The sequence below is a fragment of the Jaculus jaculus genome, chromosome 15 (assembly GCF_020740685.1).
Source record: "Jaculus jaculus isolate mJacJac1 chromosome 15, mJacJac1.mat.Y.cur, whole genome shotgun sequence".
NCBI lineage: Eukaryota > Metazoa > Chordata > Mammalia > Rodentia > Dipodidae > Jaculus > Jaculus jaculus.
In genome coordinates, this window is record NC_059116.1 from 24,234,367 (window position 1) to 24,261,644 (window position 27,278).

The 27,278-nt window shown below is 43.5% G+C and overlaps 1 protein-coding gene across 1 annotated transcript in view; it reads right to left on the reverse strand.

Moving 5' to 3' along the window:
* Ankrd29 (ankyrin repeat domain 29) overlaps nt 1-27,278 on the reverse strand; it is a 72,069-nt gene that overhangs the window by 32,138 nt on the left and 12,653 nt on the right. The window contains exons 3-5 of the mRNA XM_004654661.3: nt 18,983-19,081; nt 8,015-8,113; nt 1,643-1,741 (exon numbers count right to left, since the gene is read on the reverse strand). Coding sequence (XP_004654718.2) covers nt 1,643-1,741; nt 8,015-8,113; nt 18,983-19,081 — 297 coding nt within the window. The remainder of the gene's footprint in view (nt 1-1,642; nt 1,742-8,014; nt 8,114-18,982; nt 19,082-27,278) is intronic.

The window sequence follows — 27,278 nt, forward strand, 5'->3', positions numbered from 1 at the left end:
CAGGTGTGCCTGCTGGGCGGCTGGGGTTGAGGAGCACTTCTTCAGATCATTATCAAGTAATTCAGCTGAGGGGCTCAAAGAGAGGGATTTTGAAGTGCCAGAGGGAAGCCCTTGCTATGGACTTCAAAGAGGCATGGGCTGGAGGGATGGCTTAGCGGTTAAGCGCTTGCCTGTGAAGCCTAAGGACCCCGGTTCGAGGCTCGGTTCCCCAGGTCCTACGTTAGCCAGATGCACAAGGGGGCGCACGCATCTGGAGTTCGTTTGCAGTGGCTGGAAGCCCTGGCGCGCCCATTCTCTCTCTTTCCCTCTGTGTGTCTTTCTCTCTATGTCTGTCGCTCTCAAATAAATAAATAAAATAAATAAATAAAAAATGAACCAAAAAAAAAAAAAAAGAGGCCTCTGGCAGTCAGAGTTAACCAGGTAAACTCTGGAAAGGGTATTCCAATGGAAACGTTCACACCTACACAGCTCATTACATGGCTATGAAAGCACAGTGCCCTTGGCCCGAGGCAACAGTCAGCTCAGAGGGGAGCTAAAACATGGCTCCGAAATAATTGGAAGTAGGATCCTCCCCCTCCTCTCCGTGACACTGTCAAGTCACTTCGGCTCCCACCTTTCATTTTTTCCTACAAAACCAGAATAACCTTTGCTGTAAATCCTATGGAATTACAGTGACAATTAAAACAGCCCCTGGGTCATGTGCTAATTGCCAATTAGCTACCATAGACCCGTACCAGTTTCTTTTTGTGGTGCATCCATTTCTCAGGCCTTATCCATGTTACCTGCTCCTCTTTCAACTCCCTTGGATTCTCCCTTTTGTGCCCTCTGCACAAACACCTCTACAACAGGAGAGTATACTTTGGTTTTCAGGACATCTATATAATGGGTTTACAGAGCATGTCATGGTATCAGTAAAGATGTATCACATGATATTTGGACACCTCAGTTGCATGGGGTAAACCTGAAACATCTCTGATGTGCAAATGATTTTAAAGGGAGTACAAAGACAGGCCAAGATAATGTGGTTGCTATTATACAGAGAGCTCATCTGGCCAGCTGTGTCTTTTTCCCTTGATGTCTCAGATGAAACTCCCATTATAAGTTAAAATATATTTAAAAACTATTTTATTTGTATTTGTTTTTTATTTTTAATATTTTATTTATTCATTTGCAATGAGAGAGAGAAAGAGAAAGAGAGAGAGAGAAGAGAGAAGAGAAGAGAATATGGGCATGCCAGGGCCTCCAGCCACTGCAAATGAACTCCAGATGCATGTGCCACTTTGTGCATCTGGCTTTATGTGGGTACTGGGGAATCGAACCTAGATGGTTTAGCTTTGCAGACAAGCACCTTAACTGCTAAGCCATCTTTCTAGCCCTAGTTAATTTTTTTTGTTGTTGTTGTTTTGCTTTGTTTTTTTGAGGTAGGGGCTTGCTCTAGCCCAGGCTGACCTGGAATTCACTCTATAGTCTCAGGGTGGCTCGAACTCATGACAGCTCTGCCACCTTGTCCCCCCAAGTGCTGGGATTAAAGGTGTGTGCCACCACGTCCAGCCAAGTTAAAATATTTTTGAAGCTGATGTTTATTATGTTTGAGTTTGGACTGCAATGTTATCCACTGAATGTCTCCTTGAAGTACACTCACATAAAGTTGGTCATGGATGTTGGCCCCATGTTTCAGCAAGGTCTCCACCACCTGCATGTGCCCATACTGACTAGCAGCCAACAAGGCAGTGCCTCCGTCCTGTGGAACAGAATTATAAATGCATGAGAGACAGTGTAGCTTGTATTTTACCAAGCAGATGCTCTTCACATAGAAAGCACTTTGGAAGAGAATCTTTCCATAGGTAATAAACTCATTTTCCATCTGCCATCACTTTTACCTTTTCTTTTTGATTATTAAAAAGATTTTCTTAACTTTTTATTTTATTTGTTTGAAAAAGAGAGAGAGAGAAAATTGACATACTAGAGCCTTCAGCCGCTGCAAACAAACTCCAGATGTATGTACCACCTTGTGCATCTGGTTTACATGGGTTCTGGGGAATCAAACCTGGGTCCTTTGGCTTTGCAAGCAAGCACCTTAACCACTAAGCAATTTCTCCAGCCCTTCTTTTGGATTTTTTGAGGTAGGGTCTCACTCTGGCCCAGGCTGACTTGGAATTCACTATGTAGCCACGGCTGACCTCGAACTCATAGCGATCCTCTTACCTGTGCCTCCTGAGCTCTGGGATTAAAGGCATATGCCACTATGCTTGGCACTTTTACTCTTTCTTTTTCTTTTCTTTTTGGTTTTTCAAGGTAGGGTCTCACTGTAGCCCGGCTGACCTTGAACTCGCAGCAATTCTCCTACCTCTGCCTCCCGAGTGCTAGGATTAAAGGCGTGCGCCACCACTCCCAGCTTCTTTCTTTCTTTTAATGTTTTATTTATGAGACAGAGAGGAAGACAGAGAGACAATGGGTGCACCAGGGCTTCTAGCTACTGCAAATGAACTCCAAACGCATACATCACCTTCATATCTGGCTTTATGTGGGACCTGGGGAATCAAACCTGGGTCCTAAGGCTTCGCAGGCAAGCGCCTTAACCACTAAGCCATCTCTCCAGCCCTCCCCTTTCTTTATAATGATGCAAGGGGTCATCTTAAGGACATGCACATTCTGCATACTTGGATGGCCTGCAAGAGATATAATACCAGTTATCTCATCAGGTTATTAAGAGTAATTTAGAAATTTCCTGTATTTGCCTCTCAATATGGGAAATAGAACAGGAAGTTGTCAGTTCCAACTTGGAGTCACCAGAAAAGCCTCCTATGGCTACCGGCCAGAGGAACTCTTGATCTCTTGATCAACACTGGCTTCTGTCTGTGGAGCCGTTGAGTTATAAGCAGCGTGTAAGTGGCTGTTATGGTATAGCTCTCCAAGGCCATGGCTTTCATGGGACAAAAATCTGCTTCCATCGAAAGAGCAAATGCTGGAAGCATGCTCCCCGCACTTCTCCCTGTCCTGGGTATTCTCCTCTGACATGTGCTAATCTGTCCAGACATGGGCGCTAAGCACAGCACTGTAAAGTCACCATGCTGGAATATGGATGGCATATTCCTTTGTTCTATCCACTCCATTTAAAAAAAAAAACACATGTTTTTGTTTATTTTTATTTATTTATTTGAGAGTGACAGAGAGAGAAAGAGGCAGATAGAGAAAGAGAGAGAGAGGGGCTGGAAAGATGGTTTAGCGGTTAAGCGCTTGCCTGTGAAGCCTAAGGACCCTGGTTCGAGGCTCGATTTCCCCAGGACCCACATTAGCCAGATGCACAGGTGGTACATGCATGTGGAGTTCGTTTGCAGTGGCTAGAAGCCCTGGAGCGCCCATTTTCCCTCCCTCTCTCTCTTTCTCTCTCCCTCTCTGTCTGTTGTCCTCAAATAAATAAGTAAAAATACACAAAAAATTTAAAAAAAAGAGAGAAAAGAGAGAGAATGGGCACGCCAGGGCCTTCAGCCACTGCAAATGAACTCTAGATGTGTACGCCCTCTGTGTATCTGGCTAACGTGGGTCCTAGGGAATTGAACCTCAAACTGGGATCCTTAGGCTTCACAGCAAGTGCTCAACTGCTAAGTCATCTCTCCAGCCCTACCCACTCCATTTTTATCTCTGTGGCTCAAAGAGAGAGAGAGAGAGAGAGAGAGAGAGAGAGAGAGAGAATGGCACACCAGGGCCTCCAGCCTCTGCTAATGAAGTCCAGATGCATGTTCATGCATGTCCATCTGTCTGGCTTATGTGGGTCCTGGGGGAATTGAACCTGGGTCCTTTGGCTTTGCAGGCGAGTGCCTTAACCACTAAGCCATCCTTCCAGCCATGCAGCCCCAAGTTAGAATGAACTCTTATGCTGACCACATCACACTACAGACACACTGAGTCTGTAAGCCACGTACGGGCTTTCCTCAGGGGCCACTGGTAAGGCTTTTTTTTTCCCCCATCTAAGATTTTCCATCTGTTTGGTTCTGTGAATTGCTTTGTGGACATTTAATCAGATTATGAATAATATGAGAACATGTAATCTGGCTCAAAAATGTGAATCACAAAGCCGGGTGTGGTGGTGCATGCCTTTAATCCCAGCACTTGGGAGGCAGAGGTAGGAGGATCGCCGTGAGTTCGAGGCCACCCTGAGACTCCATAGTGAATTCCAGGTCAGCCTGGGCTAGAGTGAGACCCTACCTCGAAAAACAAAAAAAAAAAAAACCAAAAAAAAATGTGAATCATAACTATGACAGTATGGTTTCTAAGTTTGGACAGAGGGTTTCTGTTCAAAGCAAGTCCTGCCTTCAGAGGGTCTAATTCAGCAGGTCTGGAGAAAGGGCTAGAAAAAAGCTTTTTAGTTAAGTTGTATGGGGTGGCTGTGGTAAACAGATGGTCTCACCTGTAAAACCTTTGCTCTAAGAGCTCTTGTATTCACAAAGTGACTTCCTGGGGCCCAAGAGAAGGCTTCACCGAGGGAGTAAAGGGCTATCTGAGGGGAAAGTGTTGAGCTTGCCCTTGAAGGGTGGGCATGGGAAGGAAAGGGGTGGCAAGCTGAGGCATCAAGACATTGCTTAACAGCAGCAGTGACCACTCTAAGCTCTGCCCTGTTCATTTTCTCATCTCTCTGTGCCATGAGGTAAGAGCACAGTAAAATGCAATGCTTGCAGTAGATGAAGTGATCGCTTTTATTAAAAACATTTTCTCAATGATAAGTTTTATTGATTTAGTAACAAAGAGAGCACTTGTTGAAACAAAGTCTGTTTGGATGATGGGTCCATAATAAAACTCACAACCTCTTGACCTTCTCTTTTCCCATGGAAAGCTCTTAAGACATCTGTGGTTGACCTCAGCGAAACATGGAGGTGCTCCTGCTGGGCCCCATGTGCTGTGGATCTCTGAGTCAGCGTAAAACGGCTCCTGTGCAAAGGCTTTAATGTGGAGGTGCTCACGCTGGGCCCCATGTTCTGTGGATTTCTGAGACAGCACAAACTGGCTCCCGTGTTATAAGCCAGTGGTAACTCACTGGGCATGATGAGTGGAGCAGCCATGGGGCACATGTGGCCATTCTTATTTCTAATGGGTGGGTCTTAGGTTCAGTGAATTTTCTATCTTTCTTTCTTTCTTTCTTTTTTTTTTTTCAAGGCAGGGTTTCACTCTAGCTCAGGCTGACCTGGAATTCACTCTGTATTCTCAGAGTGGCCTTGAACTCATGGCAATCCTCCTACCTCTGCATCCCAAGTGCTGGAACTTTCTATTTTAGTTGCATCATTTTTAGAATGAGAAATCAAGTAATGGTTAGTATAACTATATGTGCATTTTATACTACATTATATTATACTTGGCGTCTTTTAAGATATAGACACAACCCAATAACAGGTTTCAGAAAAGACAAAAACCCTGTATGAATTTCAGAGCTATTTAACGTTTAGCATTTTAAAAGGGGGAAAATCCACTGGAAACTCCCTTGTTATCTAAATTTTATGACTTCAGGAAATTCTCAGAATTTTTAGGTTATAAGTAGAGCAGAAATGAGATGACAATTGCAAGGGATCTTACAACAATTTAAATTCTTCTAAGCAGAAAATACTATATGAAAAACTATTATACTATGAACACAAAATTTGACCCTTTCCCTTTTTTTTTTTTTTTTTTTGGTAGGGTCTTGCTCTAGCCCAGGCTGACCTGGAATTCACTATGTAGTCTCAGGGTGGCCTCAAACTCACGGTGATCCTCCTACCTCTGCCTCCCGAGTACTGGGATTAAAGGCGTATGCCACCATACTCAGCTCTGTTTTCTTATCTTTATGACAAAAATTAAAAAACAAAATGTTAACTACACAGAAACTTCTTTGTACAGATGGCAGAGGCCCAAGACTCTTTAAGGGGATAGGAAGACGAGAAAGCCCACTGCTTAGAAGTGAGTACACCATGTCTGCCACCATTGCCAGGGATCAGGGAACACTGCAGAGGAGGTGGCAGAGAGAATATTAGTCAGCCAGAGAAGCTTCTAGATGGAGATGGTGGTAGACACTGAGGAGACACATAACTCATCAAAGCTGAAAGTAGGAGGCTGAAAGCTCAACACTACTAAACAAGACATCTCCATTATACCCTTCAAGGCTCAGGGAACGTTGCTGAAGAGGGGATGGAAAGAAAGTACGAGTCACTGAATGGGAAGGAATACTTTGGGACACTATCCTCTGGTCATAAACCTACTGGTGTCTTCATAACCTCACAGGGGTTGTCATTGTCCCCATAAGACCTGTACAATTCTGACCCTTTCAACATATTGACATAGAGGACAGAGGAGGACAAAATGACTGAGGCATCAGTACTGAAAAAGGACTAGTTAGAAAGAGGAGGGTGCTTAGGGGATTAGGGGTGAGAGAAAGGGAAGGGGGATAAAAGAGGGTAATAAGATGGAAATATGATCAAACTGCAACATATTCATGTGTTAAAACCCTCAATGTAGGGCTGGAGAGATGGCTTAGCAGTTAAGACACTTACCTGCAAATTCCAAGGACCCAAGTTTGATTCCCCAGTACCCACGTAATGCACAAAGTGGCACATGCTTCTGGAGTTTATTTGCAGTGGCTAGAGGCCCTGGAGCCTCATTTTCTCTCCCTTTATCTGCCTCTTTCTCTATCTCTCTCTCTCTCTCAAATAAATAAATAAACAAACCAAACCCTCAATATAAAAAAGTATCAAAAAATTCTTAACTACAACTTCTTTGCAAACTATGTAATCTGTAATTCTGTGTTATACATTTCAGTGAGGATAGCTCATGCAAACAAGTGGCCTGTCTGTTGCAGTTACCATCTCATGATGGGATAAAACACTTGAACAAAAGCAGCTGATGGGAAGAAATCTTATTTTGGCTTAAAGACCCGAGGGGAAGCTTCAGGCTGGCAAGGGAAAGCATGGCATGAGTGGAGACTGGGCAACAGCTCCTTGCCACAGCAGCTAGAAAACACCATCAGGATAGTGGGCCAAGTTCTGGCAAGGAGGAACTGGCTGTAACACCCCTAAACCCACCCCCAATAACACATCTTCTCTGGCAAGGCTCCACCTCCCAAATTGCCATCAGTTGGGGACCAAGCATGCAAAACACACACATTTATGGGAGACATCTGATTCAAACCACTATATTGCCCAACAACTGTCTTTTTGTTTGTTTGCTTGTTTGTTTGGGGTTTTCGAGGTAGAGTTTCACTGTAGCTCAGGCTTACCTGGAACTCACTATTTAGTCTCAGGGTGGCCTTGACCTCACAGCGATCCTCCTACCTCTGCCTCCCAAGTGGTGGAATTAAAGGAGTGTGCCACCACGCCTGGCTTTAAAAACTGTCTTTAGAGAATCTCTCAGATTCACTAGGATCAAGTCAATACTCTAAAAATGCTAATGCAGTATTGGGATTAAGGTTTTTGAAATATTTTACTTATTTATTTCAGAGAAATAGAGGAAGAAGGGGGGAGAGAGAGAAGAGGAAGAGAAGAGAGAGAGAATGGGGGTGTCAGGGCCTCTAGCCACTGCTAATCAACTCCAGACAGATGTTCCACTTTGTGCATCTGGCTTACGTGAGTACTAGGAAATCAAATGTTGGTCCTTAGGCTTTGTAGGCAAGCGCCTTAACTGCTAAGTCACCTCTCCAGCCCCTGGGATTAATCTTGAAACAGAATAAAGCACACTGAAATGGAGACAGTCATAGAGGCCAGCTGGCTTAAAAAGTTTCGTGTCCAAGCACAAAAGGCAGACAGCATGAGAAACAGTTTAAGAATTCTTCAGTTTTAGTTCAGAGCTTGGGATGGAATTCCAAGGACTACCCCTGAGCCACTCCACGTAACCTTGTGAGAGCCATATCCGGAGGCTTTGGAATCTTGTCAAAAGGGGAAGCCAGGTCTGCACTACAGTTAAGGGGATAATTAACAGCCATGAGTGCTGGGATTCTTCCTATGGGCTGTGAGCTCAAGAGCCCGCCTCTCTTACTTTGGTAGCCAGCCTCTCTTACTTTGGTCCGACATTCAGTGGATGCTCCAAACCCGAAGAGGAATCTCACGACGTCATCATGGCCTTGTTGGGCAGCAAAGAACAGGGCAGTTGTTCCTGACTGGGGGAGAGAAAGGGGAGCTGGATTTAAAAGACATTTAGTTAAGTAGCATTTGGTTTATATATTTGCAAATACATAGAATAATACCCCTGCATACATACTTCTGAGCCTTGGAAAGCACTACAATTGATTTAAAGTTGTTCTCTGGTCAAGGGAGTGATAAAATGATTAAAAAAAAAACTTTATTTTTGGTATATTAGGATGCATGGACTCCCTTTCCACAGGATTAGATCTCATCCTAATTCCTAGGATTTGTGATTATTACTTTACGTAGGAAAAGACTTGATTAAGGTTTCTGAGCCAAGGACCTTATCCTGGCTTCTCCAGGTGGGCCCAAAATACAATGACAAGAGTCCTTGTCAGTGTGAGAAAGAATGTTGGCCATGGTGGCACAGGCCCGTAATTCTGGCATTTGGGAGACTAAGGCAGGAGGATTAAAAGTTTGAAGGAAACTGGGCATAGTGGTGCACGCCTTCAATCCCAGCACTCTGGAGGCAGAGGTAGGAGGATTGCTGTGTATTCAAGGCCAGCCTGAGACTACATAGTGAATCCCAGGTTAGCCTGGGCTAGAGCGAGGTCCTACCTCAGAAACCTCATTGAAATAGAAGATCAGATTAATAGGGGTGAAAAGGCCTAAGTGAGGTCAGGGGAAGAGATTGAGTAAGGAAAGGTGGAGGGAGGGCTGATCAAAATCTACGAGGATATAAATAAGTCATATGGAAACCTACTTTTTTGGACAATGGAACACTCAGGAGCCATAGATTGTTATTAGAAAATTTTCAGTGCCAGGGTTGGGATACCTTCCAGCGAGTTGTTGGCCAGGGAGGTCCCTGATGACCCCAAAACATTATAGGCCCTTGGTTTCCCACCAGGAATAGATGGTAAGACCCTATTGCTGAAGACTCCACATACTTGGGCTGCAAGGGCACTGAGAAACCCTGCTGTTGCTGAGCTGAAAATCTCCTCCATGTAAACCAGCTGACAGAAAGCTGGCAAAAGCCATTCTACATGCAGTTCAATGGAAGAGAGAGAAATCACCAGAGAAGATACCCAACAGTGGACACTGCAAACCTTATATTTGGCCAGCCAGGCAAATGAGCCAATGGGTGGAATAGTGGCATGTCTGTTATGGGGGAAACCAACTGCCCTTTAATTGGATTGGAGGTCTGTTCCATGGGAGGGAATACATCCCTGATACTGAAAACCTACAACAGGGGTAGTCATGAGCCCTACAGGTGTAATGTCTTCTGTTGTTTCACTAAAAGTATATACTGGGCTGGAGAGATGGCTTAGCAGTTAAGCACTTGCCTGTGAAGCCTAAGGACCCCAGTTCGAGGCTCGGTTCCCCAGGTCCCACGTTAGCCAGATGCACAAGGGGGCGCACACGTCTGGAGTTCATTTGCAGAGGCTGGAAGCCTTGGCTGGCACACCCATTCTCTCTCTCTCCCCCTATCTGTCTTTCTCTCTGTGTCTGTTGCTCTCAAATAAATAAATAAATAAATAATTAAAAAAAATTTAAAAGTATATACTATGTTCATCAAACTGTCCAGTAAGCACTTCTCTTAATGTTCATACCCATATATTAATGCTATTCGTACTTTTTGTTAGAGAACCTTCTCTTCAGATGGTAGTGACCTTGGGATGACTCAGAAGGCATCATGGTGCTGGGAAGAAGTGACAGAGGAGTACTCATCACTGCAATATCTCTATCACACCTTCCATGGCTCAGACTCCATTGTGGAAGAGGTGGCAGAAAGAATGTAAAAGCCAAAGGAAGGGTAGGACTCCTTACAATGTGCTCCTCTAGACACAAAATGGCCTGGATAGCCATGACCTCACAGTGCATGACACTACCTATATTAAGACCATCATAGGACTTCCGGTTAAGATGGCGGCGTAGGTACCACGCCAAAATAGCCTGGGGGGGGAAGACCAAAAAAAACTCAGCAAAATACACACTTTTACTAAAAAGTGAGGTGTATAGGAAGTTGAGGCGGCAGCGGAGAAGTGGAAGAGTTATAGAGCATCCGGAGCCTGCACAGGCGGGAACAGCGGCCCGGGGCGGCTCAGCTACCCGCCGCAACCGCGGAGCGGCAGAAAACCGCCGGACTCCCGGCTCGAGCCGCAGGACAAGCCAGGTGCGGGAATTTCCCCTCACACCGCGCTCTCCGCAACTCGGGAAACGTGAGGGGAGAGTGGCAGTGAGCAACGGAGGGAGGAGCAGACCGCGAAGTAAAAGCACACGATACAACCAGAACAGCCGCGGCTCCCTCCCCTCCCCTGCCGCCTGAACCCAGCTCCAGCGAACACAGCAGCGGCCCGGGACCCGGCCACGCCAACTTGGGCTGACGGCGGGACCCAAGCAGGAGCAGAATTGGGCAGCAACTTCAGCGGCTCCAGCACCGGTACCAGTGGCCCCAGCAGCAGCGGACCCAGGAGAGCAGCGGCTTCGGGGTGAGCAGCAGCGGTGGACACGACAACGGCAGCTTCAGCAGTGGTGGGGGCTCCGGCGGTGACATCTACAACAGCTGCAGAGGCGGCGGCAGCGACTCAGTTTGCCCCGTAGGAAAAGCAAGTGCCCAGCTCCAGAAATCAGAACAGCAACCCGACGACCCAGGCAGCAACTTGACTGAGACCACAATCACCCAAGGTAACTGGGATTGCACCAGGGAAGGGTCTCACCTGGTCACAAGCTGACTTGGATACCTCAACAGACCAGAAATCTAAACCTCTTTGTTGATAGAGGATCTGGTCATTATAATAACTACTCTTGCATACATACTCGGGGCTGTTTTTGATGGAATGGGTACAGTGTTTAGCTAAATTTTAGAATCTACCAGTATATTATTCCACTCAGCCTGCTTGAATACTCCTATAGCAGGGAAACTCAACCCCTAAGAACATCTTTGTAGATACTCTGAGAGTCTTAAGAGCCACACCTAATACCTTAAGGTCCTACCCTGAAAATATTTTACACCAAATCAATTGATACAGCTAAGAATACACAGCTAGCTAGAAAATCCAAGCATTAACTTAATCCAAGATGCAAAAATATATACATTATAACACAAGAAACACTAAAAAGCAAGACGATATAAATCTACCTAAAAGTATTAATGCATCAGAAATGTCCTCCAGTGAGAAAGAGTTAGAGGAAATGCCTGAGAAAGAGTTCAAAAGAATAATTATAAATATGTTCAAAGAGGTCAAAGAACACATGAAAACAATCAAAGAAGAAATCAAAGAGGAAATCAAAGAGGAAATCAAAGGAATCAAAGAAGAGGCAGGACACCAATTTAATGAAATAAAGAAGGCAATACAAGACATAAATAGAGAAATAGAAATAATAAAGAAAAACCAGTCAGAATTACTAGCAATGAAGAACACAGTTAATGAAATAAAAAACTCTGTAGAAAATCTCACCAGTAGGATGGATGAGGGAGAGGACAGAATATCTAAGCTAGAAGATCAGGTGGCAGACCTAATGCAGTCCAACAAAGAGAAAAACAAACTTATAGAAAAGTATGAGTGGGAATTTCAAGATATTCGGGACACTATGAAAAGATCCAATATAAGAATTCAGGGCATAGTAGAAGGAGAAGAATTCCACTCCAGAGGCATAGTAGGCATCTTCAACAAAATCATAGAGGAAAATTTTCCCCAAATTGGGAAAGAGGTGCCAATACAGATACAGGAAGCCTTTAGAACCCCAGCCAGACAAAACCCAGAAAGAAACTCTCCTCGCCACATTATACTCAAACTTCCAAACACACAAACCAAAGAAAAAATATTGAAAGCAGTTAGAGAGAAAAATCAAGTTACCTACAAAAGCAAGCCCATCAGGATTACAGCAGATTATTCAACACAAACTTTTAAAGCCAGAAGGGCCTGGAGTGATATATTCCAAGTTCTGAAAGATAACAACTGTCAACCAAGGTTACTTTATCCTGCAAAGTTATCCATCCAAATAGATGGAGAAATAAAGACATTCCATGACAAAAGCAGGTTAAAGGAATATCTGAAGACAAAACCAGCTCTACAGAAAATACTTGATAGAATCCTCCATGCTGAACAAAAGGAAAAGCACACATATAAGGAACCTAGAAAAAACCAGCCATACTCAAATACCAGTTAACAGAAGAGAGCACAGGTAGAACCAGTAACACACACACACACACACAAAAATGGCAAACATAAATACACACATTTCAATAATATCTCTTAATATCAACGGTCTCAATGCCCCAACGAAAAGACATAGATTTGCAGACTGGGTTAAAAAGCAGGATCCTACAATTTGTTGTCTTCAAGAAACTCACCTTTCTACAAAGGATAGACATTATCTTAGGGTGAAAGGTTGGAAGACGGTGTTTCAAGCAAATGGGCCTAGAAAACAAGCAGGGGTTGCTATCCTAATATCAGACAGGGTGGACTTTAGTCCGAAGTTAGTCAAAAAAGATAAGGAAGGTCACTTTATATTGATTAAGGGCACACTCCAACAGGAGGACATTACAATCCTAAACATATATGCACCTAACATGGGGGCTCCCAAATTCGTCAAACAAACACTATTAGAACTAAGGTCACAGATAACACCAAACACGGTGGTGGTGGGTGACTTTAACACCCCACTCTCATCAATTGACAGGTCATCCAGGGAAAGAATAAACAGAGAGGCATCTGGACTAAATGAGGTCATAGAAGATATGGACCTAACAGATATATACAGGACATTTCATCCAAAGGCTGCAGAATATACATTCTTTTCAGCAGCACATGGAACATTCTCTAAAATAGACCATATATTAGGACACAAAGCAAATCTTAACAAATTCAGGAAAATTGAAATAATTCCTTGCATTCTATCTGACCACAATGGAATTAAACTACAAATCAGTAGCAAGAAAGGCTATAGAGCATACACAAAATCATGGAAGCTAAACAATACACTACTAAATGATGAGTGGGTCAATGAAGAAATCAAAAAGGAAATCAAAAAATTTATAGAGTCAAATGATAATGAGAACACAACATACCAAAATCTCTGGGACACAATGAAGGCAGTTCTAAGAGGTAAATTTATAGCCTTAAGTGCCTATATTAAGAAATTAGAAAGATCGCAAGTAAACGACCTAATGCTTCGTCTTAAAGCCTTGGAAAAAGAAGAACAAGGCAAACCAAAAAGTAGTAGACGGGAAGAAATAATAAAGATTAGGGCAGAAATTAATGAAATAGAAACAAAAAGAACAATCCAAAGAATTAATGAAACAAAGAGTTGGTTCTTTGAAAGGATAAACAAGATTGATAAACCCTTAGCAAATCTGACCAAAAGAAAGAGAGAAGAGACACAAATTAATAAAATCAGAGATGAACAAGGTAACATCACAACAGATTCCAGAGAAATTCAAAAAATTATAGGGACTTACTATAAAAGCATATACTCCACCAAGTATGAAAATCTGAAAGAAATGGATGATTTCCTTGATCTATATGACCTACCTAAATTAAATCAAAATGAGATTAATCACTTAAATAGACCTATAACAAACATGGAGATCCGAGCAGTTATCAATAATCTCCCAACTAAAAAAAGCCCAGGCCCGGATGGATTCACTGCTGAATTTTACCAGACTTTTAAGGAAGAGCTAACACCATTGCTTCTTAAGCTTTTCCAGGAAATAGAAAAAGACCATCATAACAGGAAGAAAAGATCATGACATCAAAATAAAAGAGAGACTGATTGAGCGGGGAAGGGGATGTGATGGGGGAAAAAAAAGAAACCTCATTGACAACAGCTAACATATGGAAACAATGGATGTGGCCATCAATAGAAGAACGGCTAGGTAAAAGATGAAAGAGCCATACAATGTAAAATATTATATAGCTAATAAGGAAAACAAGTCTGGTGTAACACAACATGAACAAACCTTGAAGATTTGTTACATAAAATAAACCTGTCACCAAAGGGCAAGTAGTGTTTGATTCCAAAATGGTATCGGATATGTTCAAATTCATAGAGTCAAAAGATAGGAATGGGAGGCCATTGTTCAGGTTATCCAGACTTTGCATTTTACAAGTTGAAAGTGTTAATAAGTGCATGTGGAACATGCATACTAATTTTTCAAAGTTTTAAAATACCATTTTGCCCACTGTCTTTAAACGCTACAAAAGGGAACCTAAATTTATATGTTTTCCACCATTTTATTGTGAAAACTAACTCACAGACCATTACAATGGAGGGAAAAAAATAAGAGAAACCAATAATTGACATGTAAAGAGAAGAAAGCAAGCTTCTGTTCACAGCTAGATGATCAGCGGAGGCATAATTTGATTTTACAGTATCCTCTAGCTAACATGCCACTCTCTTTTTACAAAAAGCATGTTTGGAGCCAGGTATGGTGGCACATGCCTTTAATCCCAGCACTTGGGAGGCAGAGGTAGGAAGATCGCCCTGAGTTCGAAGCCACCCTGAGACTGCATAGTGAATTCCAGGTCAGCCTAGGCCAAAGTGAGACCCTACTTTGAAAACAAAACAAAACAACAACAAAAAAACAGTCTAAATTCACAGTTTCAACCAATCATGATACATTTTGAGACAGGGTCTCATGTAGTCCAGGCTGACCTTAACTTGCAATGTAGCTGAGAATGATCTTGAACTCCTGATCCTTCTGCCTAAACCTCTTGAGTACTGGGATTACAGGCATGCACCACCATGCCCAGCTTCTGTGGTATTGGGGATCAAATCCAGGGGTTTGTGCATGCTATGTAAGTACTCTCCCAGCTGAGCTTCATCCCCAGCCCTTGATCATGACATTTATTTGCATGCACATGTGTGTGCATATGGGCACACCATGTGCATGTGTGTATATATCTTTGTGTATGTGTGTGTATATCTGTGTGTCTGTGCATGCATGGGCAAGAGCTCTCACAGTGAGTATTTTTCTTAATCCCTCTCCACCTCACTTTTGTTTGTTTTTGTAGTCTTAGGCTGGCCTCGAACTCAAAGCAATTCTCCTACCTCTGCCTCTCAAGTGCTGGAATTAAAGGCATGTGCCACCGTGTCAGACTCTACCTTACATTTTTTTTTTTCAAGGTAGGGTCTCACTCTAGCTCAGGATGACCTGGAATTCACTATGGAATTTCAGGGTAGCCTTGAACTCACGACGATCCTCCTACCTCTACCTCCCGAGTGCTGGGATTAAAGGCATGTGCCATCACACTGGGCCTGTCCACCTTATTTTTAAGACAGGATCTCTCGATGAATCCAGACCTCGCTGATCTGATTTAGGTAAGATAGCCAGTATGCACTGGGGATCCTTCTATGTCTACCTCCCCTGTGCTGAGATTACAGGCGTGTGCCACCAGACCCAGCTTCTACATGGGTGCTGGGGAGCCACTTTCAGCTCTTCATGCTTATGGGGCAAGCACTTTACCCACTGAGCTGGCTTCACAGTCTAGCTGGGAGCTTTAGACAGGGCAGGCGCCATTGCTATGTTTGTGCAGCGACCACCTTTCCCCAACATTAATCTCTAGTTGGTCTCTCTAGCAAGCTCTCTATTCAGCCAAGCCAAGGAAACAAGGACAGGCACGTTTGCAAGAAAAACAGTATTCCGACATTGCAAGTGGACTACCTATGGGACAAGGGATGACTATGTTGTAGGAGCAAATTCGAAAGAACTGCAAGGCATCCTTGTTCTGCTTCCGGAGTAGGTAAGTAAGGCTGGGTCTCTTTGGGTTAACATTTACATTACCCCAGACTGGCAATGGCCTCAGGAAATTTGAGGGCCTGCTGGAAACTTCTATAGCATCACCACTTGAGGCACATAGTTGCCCCGTAATCCGAGCACATTTTAGTGAGTCCTCTAGGGCTATTGCTCTCGAGGCACACTAGTTTTCATTGCCTGCATTAGTTGAGCCATTAGAACTAAATAAGCAGATAGATATAAAACCACAGAGCTATACACTAACTAGACATCAAATGCTTCTCTCTTCTCCCTGTTCTTCTAGGTTGTTCTAGAGGGGTTTTTTTGTTGTTGTTGTTTTGTTTTGTTTTTTTTTTTGTGTGTGTGATGAACCTATCCTTGGGGATAAAGGCTTTGGGTAAGCAAATCTGGGCCACATTGCTTCTATTAGGAAAAAATATGTTTCTGTTTAAAAGGCATAATAAACAAGGACTGTAAAGCAGAGTAGAAAACAATAAAAATGATGAGGGTGAGCTGGAGGGATGGCTTAGTGGTTAAGGCATTTGTCTGCAAAGCCAAAGGATCCTAGTTCGATTCCCCAGGACCAACATTAGCCAGATGCACAAGGTGGCACACGTGTCTGGAGTTTGTTTACACTGGCTGGAGGCCCTGGTGCGCTCATTCTCTCTCTCTCCCTCCCTCTTTCTCTGTCAAGTAAATAAATTTAAAAAAATGATGAGGGTACTTGTAAACTATAGTTCTAAATGAATTCCAACATTTTTATTGCAGAGGGAGTTTTCACTTCAGTTGAAGGAGTAAAAAAATGGTCTACAACAATGATCTGATTTGACAGAAATCACTCCAGTCTCTGTGAGATGGCTTGAATTTTTTTAAGTCTCTCTATACTACTTCTTTTTTTAAAAAAAAGATTTTTATTTTTATTTACTTATTTGAAAGAGAGAGAGTGAGAGAAAGAGGGAGGGTAATGGGTGTACCAGGGCCTTCAGCTGCTACAAATGAACTCCAGACACATGCGCTACCTTGTGCATCTGGCTTATGTGGGTCCTGGGGAATTAAACCTGGGTCCTTTGGCTTTGTAGGCAGATGCCTTAACCAGTAAGAAATCTCTCCAACTCCTCTATACTACCTAATAGACCAGCCTCACTTAATTAAGAATATGAACAACTAGATCACAGATTCTTTTAGTCCAAGTTGCTTTTTCATGGTCTGCAGCCAAGGCTTCCAACACCCTGAAGGACACAAGGGACAACTGGATGTATCTTGGAACTTTTGAGGCAGTCTTTCAGACCTGGCATTTCTTAATCTGCTCCTCCTAGGAGTAGTGGTCTCTGGAAAAGTTGGGTTGATGAATCATCTTTCTGAAAAACATGGGATCAGGCTGGATGAAGAAAAACCAAGGTCCCAAACTAGTCTGGTTTGGAACTGGCCCAGGATGCCAGTGTGAGGCCTGGGCTGGTGTGTCCTGAGAGACAAAATTTACCCTCAAGGTGACCAGAGCACATGTCTCCATAAAGGCTGGGTTGCTGGATCCTTTGCAGCTTGGAAATACATGGAGCTTCCTCAGAGCTGAGAGTATGTTGACATGCCCAGCCTCCCACTTGCTCCACTAGATTAGGTAAGACCAAGCTCCCAAGATTGCCCTTAAATGATGTGTGCACACAGGCTCACATTTTTCAACAATATTCTACTTATTTATTTATTTGAGAGAGAAAGAGGGAAGGAGGGAGAGAGAGAAAGAGAGAGAGAGAGAACGAATGGACAGGCTAGGGCCTTCAGCCACTGCAAACGGACTCCAGATGCATCTTTGTGCATCTGGCTAACTGGGGAATTGAACCTGGGTCCTTCGGCTTTGCAGGCAAGCGCCTTAAACACTAAGCCATCCCTCCAGCCCCAGGCTCACTTTTTTTTTTTTTTTTTTTTGAGGTAGAGTTTCACTCTAGCCCATGCTGACCTGGAATTCATTATGTGGTCTCAGGCTGTCCTCAAACTCACGGTAATCCTCCTACCTCTGCCTCCTGAGGGCTGGGATTAAAGGCGCACACCACCACACCTTGGCCTCCCAGGCTCACATTTTAACCCATGGTTCACCCATGTGGGTTTTTCGGGACAGCTTACTTAATACATGGCCAGGCAGAAGAGTCCTTTGAAAACACTGTTGTGAGATTTCTCTAGTACCTGGGCTTCACTGTGAATAGATTAGTGACAAAGTACAATGATATCTAGGAAATTTCTTTAAGTTCCATGGCATCTCACCACGGGAAGAAGAAGAAGAACTGATTTACTCTTGAGACAAAATGCACGAGTGTTTCAGAAATGCAGTAAGAGGCTGGTTACTGCTATGAATAGGATATGATTTGAGTGGGCCTTGCAAAGGTTCGTGTCCTGAAGCTTGGAGTCCACTGCAGCAATGTTGAGGTAGTGGGATCTTTAAGACGTGGGCCCGACTGGAAGGGAATAAAGGTGCTGCCTGGGAAAGGATTAATGTCGGTCTAATGGAGTGCATTGATTCTCATGAGAGTTGGTCTCCTCCACATGTAACCATTTCTGTCTCTCCAGTATATTGTGATTCACACAAGGGGGAGCCTCACTAAAGGCCAAACAGATGGAGCCTCTCAATATTGAACTTTCAGCCTCCACAACTGTGTGCTAAATAAACATATTTTCTTTATGGAATATCAAGCATCTGCTATTCTGTTACATAGTGACAGAAAAATGGACCAAGTTAGTTATCTAGAGCATGTTCAAAGATGGTCCTTTTCTAGAATTTATTTTAGGGGGCCATGAACTACGACAGGCTCTGGTATTGGAGAAAAACAATGACAACTTTTGTCCTCTTTATTGACTGACTATCGTAAGGACTTCAAAACTTAGCCTGGGGGGCTGGAGAGATGGCTTAGCGGTTAAGCACTTGCCTATGAAGCCTAAGGACCCCGGTTTGAGGCTCGATTCCCCGGGACCCATGTTAGGCAGATGCACAAGGGGGAGCACGCGTCTGGAGTTCGTCTGCAGTGGCTGGAGGCCCTGGCGTGCCCATTCTCCCTCTCTCTCTCTCTGCCTCTTTCTCTCTCTGTCTGTTGCTCTCAAATAAATAAAATAAACAAAAAAAATAAATTAAAAAAAAAACAACACTTAGCCTGGTCATTTATACGCAAACACAAGATCTTACCTCTCTCTGGAGGTTGATGTCAGCTCCTTGCAGAACCAGTTCCCTCACACAGTCTATGTGGCCAGCATAGGAGGCAACCATGAGGAGCGTGGTGCCATGCTGGATGGAGGAGAAACAGACGAACAGTTACGTCTTCATTATGGTACAGAGGAGGGTCCTGGAAGAGAGACTGCCAAGACATCAGCTTCATCCAGAACATGTCTGAGTGAACAATTTCTCGCAGTGACAACAGTGCCAAGAATAATCCTATAACACAGACAAGATGAGAAAAAGCAAAGCGACAAATTGCTGAGGTCGGACATTTCCAATTACAAATTCAGTTCAGAAACACAGTCCTGCAAAGCCTAACAACCCGAGTTTGAGTCCCCAGTACCCATGTAAAAAGCCGGATGCACAAAGTAATGCATGCCTCTGGAGTTCATTTGCAGCAGCTGGAGGCCCTGGTGTGCCCATTCTCTCTCCTCCCCTCTCTTTCTCTCCCTTGATTTCTTTTCTACTTCTCTCTCTGCTTGCAAATAAATAAATAAAATATTAAAAGTAAAAGAAACAGAGTCCAAGTGAGCCATCATTACAGCATTTTAAGGCAGCAGTGAGATAATATTCTCATTTTAATGATCCATACGAAATGATTACTGAGTCAAAACACCAAATATTCATGAAAATATGAGTTAAAAGTACCAGGTGGTTTTCTGAATTTGGACATCTTTCTAAATTTGTTTTTCACTATTTTAAAAAAGCTAGGTGTTATGTTTATTGCTTCTCAATTTATAATAGCTGGGAAATGGAACCAGCCTAGATGTCCCTCAACTAATGAGTGGATAATGAAGATGTGGCACATTTATACAATGGAGTTCTACTCAGCGGTAAAGAAAAATGAAATTACGAAATTTGCAGAAAAATGGATGGATCTGGAAAGGATTATACTAAGTGAGGTAACCCAGGCCCAGAAAGCCAAGTGCCACATGTTCTCCCTCATATGTGGATCCTAGCTACAGATGATTGGGCTTTTGCGTGAGAAGGAAAATACTTAGTAGCAGAGGCCAGTAAGTTAAAAAGGAGACATAAAGGGAAGAGAAAGGAAGGGAAGAGGGTACTTAATAGGTTGGTATTGTATATATGTAAGTACAATGATTGAGATGGGGAGGTAATATGATGGAGAATGGAATGTCAAAGGGGAAACTGGGGAGGGAGGAGGGAGGGTATTACCATGGGATTTTTTTTTATACTCATGGAAAATGTTAATAAAAATTAAATTAAAAATAAAGCCAGGTGTTGTCCTATACACCTGTATACCAGGAGGCTGAGGCAAGAGGATCAGAAGGTCAAGGCTACCCTGGGCTACATGAGACCTGTCTCAAAAATTTTCTATTTTTTTTTTTACTTATTTTATTTACTTCTTTGTTGGAATACAGTTGGAGTTTCTTAAGAAAATTTACACTGTCTTCTGGACATGAAATGGCCATTGCATTTATGACCTCACAGGACTCTCATTACCTGCACAAGGCCTGTATAATATTGGGCCTATTAGCATTTCATCATAGATGACGGAGGGGTGCAAAATGCACCCCCCAAAAACATCAAAATAAATGAGGGAAAAACAGAAGGGATTCAGTGGAAGGGAGATGAGGGAAGGGGGGCAAAAGGAGGAGGGGACTGTGATCAAAATACATTATGTGCATATATGAAAACTGTCAATAAAAGGTTAAGAATAAAACAAGAGGAAAGAAAAGGGACGGTTTTAACAGGTTTAAGCATGGGCATTAAAGAGGAAGTAGGAAAGAAGGGAGGAACAGAGACAGACTTAGGAAAAGGATAATCCACACCAAAATAAGGATGTGGGGTTCTCAAGAGAGCCACCTAATTAAAAAAAATTATTGACAACCTCTATACTCACAGACAATAAACCATGAGATTTCCCTCCCCTCCCCCATTTTCCCCTTCACAACTCCGCTCTCCATCACGTCCCCTGCCTCTCTCCATTAGTCTCTCTTTCATTTTGATGTCATCGTCTTTTTATCCTATTATGAGGGTTTTGTGTAGGCATTGCTAGGCACTGCAAGGTCATGGGTATCGAAGCCAATTTCTGTCTGGATTGTTGCATTGTAAGGAGTGGTACCCTTCCTTTGGTTCTTACATTCTTTCTGCCACCTCTTCCTCAATGGATCCTGAGCCCTGGAGAGTGTAATAGTCACCTAATTTTTTTAAAATCATTTTAATCTATTTATTTGAGGGAGAGAATGAGGCAGATAGAAAGAAGGGAGGGGAGATAATGAGTGTGCCAGGACCTCTAGCCACTGCAAATAAACTCCAGACATAAAAAGAAGAAGGGGAAGGAGGAGGAGGAAAAGAAGAAGGGGAGGTGGGGAGATGGCTCAGTGGTTAAAGGGTGCTTACTTGTACAAGGCCAGCCAGCCCAAGGTCCAATTCCCTAATACCCATGTAAAGCTAGATGCACAAAATGGCACATGCATCTGGAATTCATTTGCAGTGGCCAGAGGTCCTGACATGCCCATTCTCATTCTTATTTTTTCTCTCTGTTTATAAATACGCAAATAAATAGAAATGTACTGTGGTAAACTGAAACTATAGAATTGGAACTGGAAATCAAGGGCCATGAGGACTAAGTTCACCCCGTAATCAAACATGGTGTAATCTGGGGCTAGTTGTTTATAACCACCGGGCCCATTTATTTCATCTTTAAAATGACAGGCTGGGAAGGATAGTCACCAAGACCCTTCTTTAGCTCTAAGATTCAAGCACTTGGTGGCTGGAAGTGTTTGCTCTGTCGCAGAACCAAGAGAAATGACTCAAGAACTTGAGTTGTATCATGTGACGTAGCTCCTTCTGATGAAAGGGACTTTTACAGTTAAACTTACAATTGTTACTGGACATGAAACTGTACTATTAACTGCTACATTCAGGTATTTAGTAACCTGCCTTCTAGGAGTGGATGACAGCGGAGACAGTTTGCATATGAGTAAGGCTCTCTAGGCATAGGGTTACTGAGTGAATTTTAAATATTTTTATTTATTTATTTGAGGGGAGGAGAGGGAAAGGGAGAGAGAGAGACAGAGAGAGAGAGAGAGAGAGAGAGAGAGAGAGAGAGAGAGAGAGGGAGAGAACGAGCGAGCATCAGGGTTTCCAGCTGCTGCAAACAAACTCTAGATGCATGCACCACCATGTGCATCTGGCTTACATGTGTCCTGGAGAGTTGAACCTGGGTCCTTTGGCTCTGCAGGCAAGTGCCTTTGCTGCTAACTTATCTCTCCAGACCCACTAAGTGAATTTTAGAAGCCTTGGGTTATTTTTATCTGTGGGGTTTGATAGACAGGCAGTATACACTTCAGTGGGCACTAACAATATGATCTTGGGCATGTTCTGAACATTTTCAGCCTCATTCTCTTCACCTGCATGAAAGGAGCATAAAAAATGCATTCAGCTCAAGCCAGGTAGCACATGCCTTTAATCCCAGTGTGTGGGAAGCTGAGGTAGAAGAAGCATTGTGAGTTTGAGGCCAGTCTGGGCTATAGGGTAAGTTTCAGGTCAGCCTGGGCTAAAGTAAGACTCTGACTGAAAAAAAAATCCCCAGCTCAATTAAATTAAATTAATACATGAGCTAAGTTAGGCAGTGGGGTCAATAATTATTAACTTAGTAATTATTGGATATGACATTCATGTTATGCAAGTCCATTAAACATCAGGTCATTATCTGGCAAGTTTTCGGAAGGTCTTGTTCACTTCACGTGCTTTCAGCAGAGTCAGAAAACACTCGTGGCATCACAGAAGTGCTCAATGGTGTTTCTACCCCTTGTGATCGCATTTGGCTTTGGGATGTGCAAACCTTGCCCATATGAGCTGTACCATCGACTCATCTCCAGGGCTAGAATAGCCAGCTTGGTATTGCTAATGTCCTCCCAAATGGGAGAACTTTTTATTTAGATAGGGGCTGGCAGAACCCTTGGTGAGCACGTAAGGCTCTTTCTTGCAAAGCCTAAGGACCCAGTTTTGATTCCCCAGAACCCATGTAAGCAAGATGCACAAGGTGGCTGGCGCAAGTATCTGGAGTTTATTTGCAGTGGCTAGAGGCCCTGGTGTGCCCATTCTTTCTCTATCTACCTCTTTCTCTCTCATAAATAAATAAATAAACAAACAAATCCAAATGGATTCAAACAGAGCATATATATAAGTGTCATAAAAATAGTGAAGTCCACAGCTGGAGAGATAGCTTAACTGTTAAGGCATTTGCTTGCAAAGCCCAAGGACCAGGTTCTATTCCCCAGGACCCACAAAAGCCAGATGTACAAGGTGGTGCTCGCATCTGGAGTTCATTTGCAGTGGCTAGAGGTCCTGGTGCACCCATTATCTCCATCTGCCTCTCTATCTTTCTCTCTCTCTCTCTTAAAATAAATGCAATTTTGAAAAAAGTTTTAAAAAATAGTGAAGTCTAAAATAAAAACTGACAGTGAAATATGTGTTAGTTAAATTACTTAATTACTTGATCTATTAATTAAATTCATTAATACTTCTGTCTAACTAGGTTAAAAGAATCTTGCCACTGCACATCCATGTGGTAAGTATGTGTTAGATGACAAAAGTCAAAACTACGACAAAAGTGAACCTCACATAAAAGCACAATTAATTTACCAATCTATCCAGGCCTGGGAGTGCATGCCTATAATTCCAGTGGGTCCAGAGACTCTTGAGGTGGAGGACAGCCCAGGCTATGTAACAAGTTCCAGGACAATCTGGGCTACATATGGAGAACCTATCTTAAAAATTAAAACCAACAAAGCAAAACAAAAATCTAGAAATCCCAGATGAACAGGTGCTAGCAAATTAAAGCTTTAAGTGCCCAGGGAGTGGTCTAGAGATGAAATATTTGTTCTTTAAAATGCTGTTTGTTGGAAAAAGTTGAACATGGTCACACTTGAGTTCACAATGACTCCTAAGAAAGCCCTAAGAGTCTCGTCTTGCATTTTTTTCCAGCTCTATTATTTATTTATTTATTTATTTACAAGCACAGACATAAGTAGAGAGAAGAGAGACATACAGAGAAAATGGGCACGTCAGGGCCTGCAGCCGCTGCAAATGCCATGTGCCACTTTGTGCACCTTCTCCTTGCATTTTGTTGCCCCCTCCCCCAGTTTCCTAGGTGATCTTGGCCTTGACCTCACAAGCCAGGACCATGTTGCATAAATATCTGTCATCACCATAAGTAAGTATTCTAGAACCCTGCTTCCATGCTCAGGTACCATGTGGAGGAGGCAGATGTCCAAAAGGAACAAAGACCTCTGCACTGTTTCCACACATCTCCTTGTCCCTCAGTCACCCTAACCCGAGAGGCACTGTCCAAATAGCAAGACATCTGAAAGCCATCATTTCAACTTGCTCCTTGGGTTGAGAAATCATCCCTCCAGACATCTGATGCAATGATTAATTTAATTTAACTTAATTTAATGTTTTTGGTTTTTCGAGGTAGGATTTCACTCTAGCCCCAGCTGACCTGGAATTCACTATGTAGTCTCAGGGTGGCCTCGAACTCACAGTGATCCTCCTACCCCTGCCTCCGGAGTGCTGGGATTAAAGGCGTGTGCCACCATGCCCGGCTGATGCAATGACTTTTTAATTTTATACGTGGAGGTGTATTCTACAAATGCATTAGTTTATTAGTCAAGCATATCAGTCTATTCATGGAAGAAAAATGTTTGGCCAAAATGGCTACTGGTCAGAGACACTGTGTGAGAAAGTTTGGGGCTCTGGGAAAAGGGAGTATGTGGGGTGCAGTAGGGAGATCTTGAGAAACCAGAAATTGGGAACAAATGACAAGGGTGTGTGAGCAGAGATGACTCAAAGAAAAAAAGAAAAAGAAAAGTCACCAAAGTGGTCCAAGGTTGAGGCCATAGGGGCTAAATGATCCCTGTCCCACCCACAGTGTTGGTCAGTGTGGGATAGGAAGTGGTCCAGTGAGACCTGAGAAAGATGGCAATTCACAGATGCATGAAAGAAACAGATGGCATGTTCAAACTGAGATCACTGGAATAAAGTTTAATTAAGAGACTATACAGCAGTGGCTAGGGCAATAGAAAAGAAAAGAACAGCGTGGTTCTGGGAGCTATTCATAATGGGGTTCTATGACTGGCCAGGCTCGAAGGCAGGAGGGAAAAACAGTGGCTTCCAGGACGTAGTGTGAGTGCCACTACCAGATACCAGGGATGACCCTGGCTTCTCCAAAACCCTCTCCTCTCCATCCGCTGATTCCTCTCATGCTCTCATTGGCCAAACCCAACTGGAGGCCAAAGGGAGGGAGGCCTCTGGGGCATTTCTTACGACACACAACCAACTCGAAAAGAATTCCAAGAGCATCTGGAGGTCCCAGTGGGCTTGGGCCGCTGGTGTGTTTCACTTACCAAGTTGTGCATCCAAGCTGGACATGACACACTGTTTACAGGAAAACAATAAGTGGTTTTGATTCAAGTCTTAAAATCACCTCCTCATTTGAGGTCCTCCATATCCCCGGGGGCTGTGGAGAAGTCTTGCTGAGAATGGGGACATAATGGCCATGCGCTGGGGAGGGAAAGGGCTCTTCTAGCTGGGACCTGCCAGTGGCAGGTAGTATCTATTTTTATTTCCTCTTCTAACTTTCCTCCTAATTTTATTTTTGTTTGTTTGTTTTTGTTTTTTTGCAAAAAGCAATGAAGGGACAGAGAGACAGGAAGTTTTTGTTTTTTTTTTTAAATTTTATTTATTTATTTGAGAGCGACAGACACAGAGAGAAAAACAGATAGAGGGAGAGAGAGAGAATGGGCGCGCCAGGGCTTCCAGCCTCTGCAAACGAGGGAGAGAGAAAGAATGGGCGCGCCAGGGCTTCCAGCCTCTGCAAACGAACTCCAGACGCGTGCGCCCCCTTGTGCATCTGGCTAACGTGGGACCTGGGGAACCGAGCCTCGAACCGGGGTCCTTAGGCTTCACAGGCAAGCGCTTAACCGCTAAGCCATCTCTCCAGCCCGAGACAGGAAGTTTTTAACCTCTGTTTTCTCATCCTTGCAGGAAAAACAAAACTCCCACATCTATGGCAGGCTACATGTGCTGCCGACTATCTCCATTGCGTTGTCTCTCTCTCTCTCTCTCTCTCTCTGTGTGTGTGTGTGTGTGTGTACACGTGTACGTGTGTGTGTGTGTGTAATTGCTTAAGCAACAGCCCTTGCTTTTTGGAACATGTTAACTATGTTTCCCAGTTCTGGCCTCTTCCCCACTATGGAACCCTCCGTTTTGTGCATGTAACTGCTTCTTTGTGATTTTTAAGTATGCTTTTATTTATTCATTTGAGAGAGTGAGAGAAAGAGGCAGGTAGAAAGACAGAGAGAGAGAGAGAGAGAGAGAGAGAGAGAGGGGGAGAGAATGAGCATACTAGGGCCTGTAGCCACTGTAAATAAACTCCAGATGCATGTGTCACCTTGTGCGTCTGGCTTAACACGGGCACTAGCGGATCCAATTCAGGTCCTCAGGCTTTGCAGGCAAGCGCCTTAACCAGTGAGTCATCTCTCCCTCACCCTTAGTATGTTTTTTTTCTTTTAATATTTTGTTGTTTATTTATTTGAGAACGACAGACAGAGAAAGAGAGAGGGAGAGAGAGAGAGAGAGAGAGAGAGAGAGAATGGGCACGCCAGGACCTCTAGCCACTGCACTCCAGACATGTGCGCCCCCTTGTGCATCTGGCTAACTTGGGTCCTGGGGAATCAAGCCTCAAACTGGGGTCCTTAGGCTTCACAGGCAAACGCTTAACCACTAAGCCATCTCTCCAGCTCCCCTATTTTTGTTTTTGAGGCAGAGTCTCACTCTAGCTCAGGCTGACCTGGAATTCACTATGTAGTCTCAGGGTGGCATCAAACTCACAGCAATCCTCCTATCTCTGTCTCCTGAGTACTGGGATTAAAGGCGTGTGCCATCATGCCCAGCTTCTCTTAGTATGCTTTACAAAATATTTTATTTATTTATTTGACAAAGAGAGTGAGAGAATGAGAGAGCGGGAGGGGGGGCAGAGAAAGAGAGAATGGGTACACCAGCGCCTCCAAGCCCTACAAACAAAATCCAGATACACGCGCCACCCTGTGTATTTGGCCTTACACTGGGACTAGGGAATCGAACTCCAGTCCTTGGGCTTTGGGGAAGCACCTTAACCACCGAGCCATCTCTCCAACCCTCCTAGTATGTTTTAAGTCCAATGGCATACCTTGGACTCTTGGCAAAGGGTAAAGCAAGCAGACACACGAGCAGGGAAACAAGCCTTGTGGAGGGA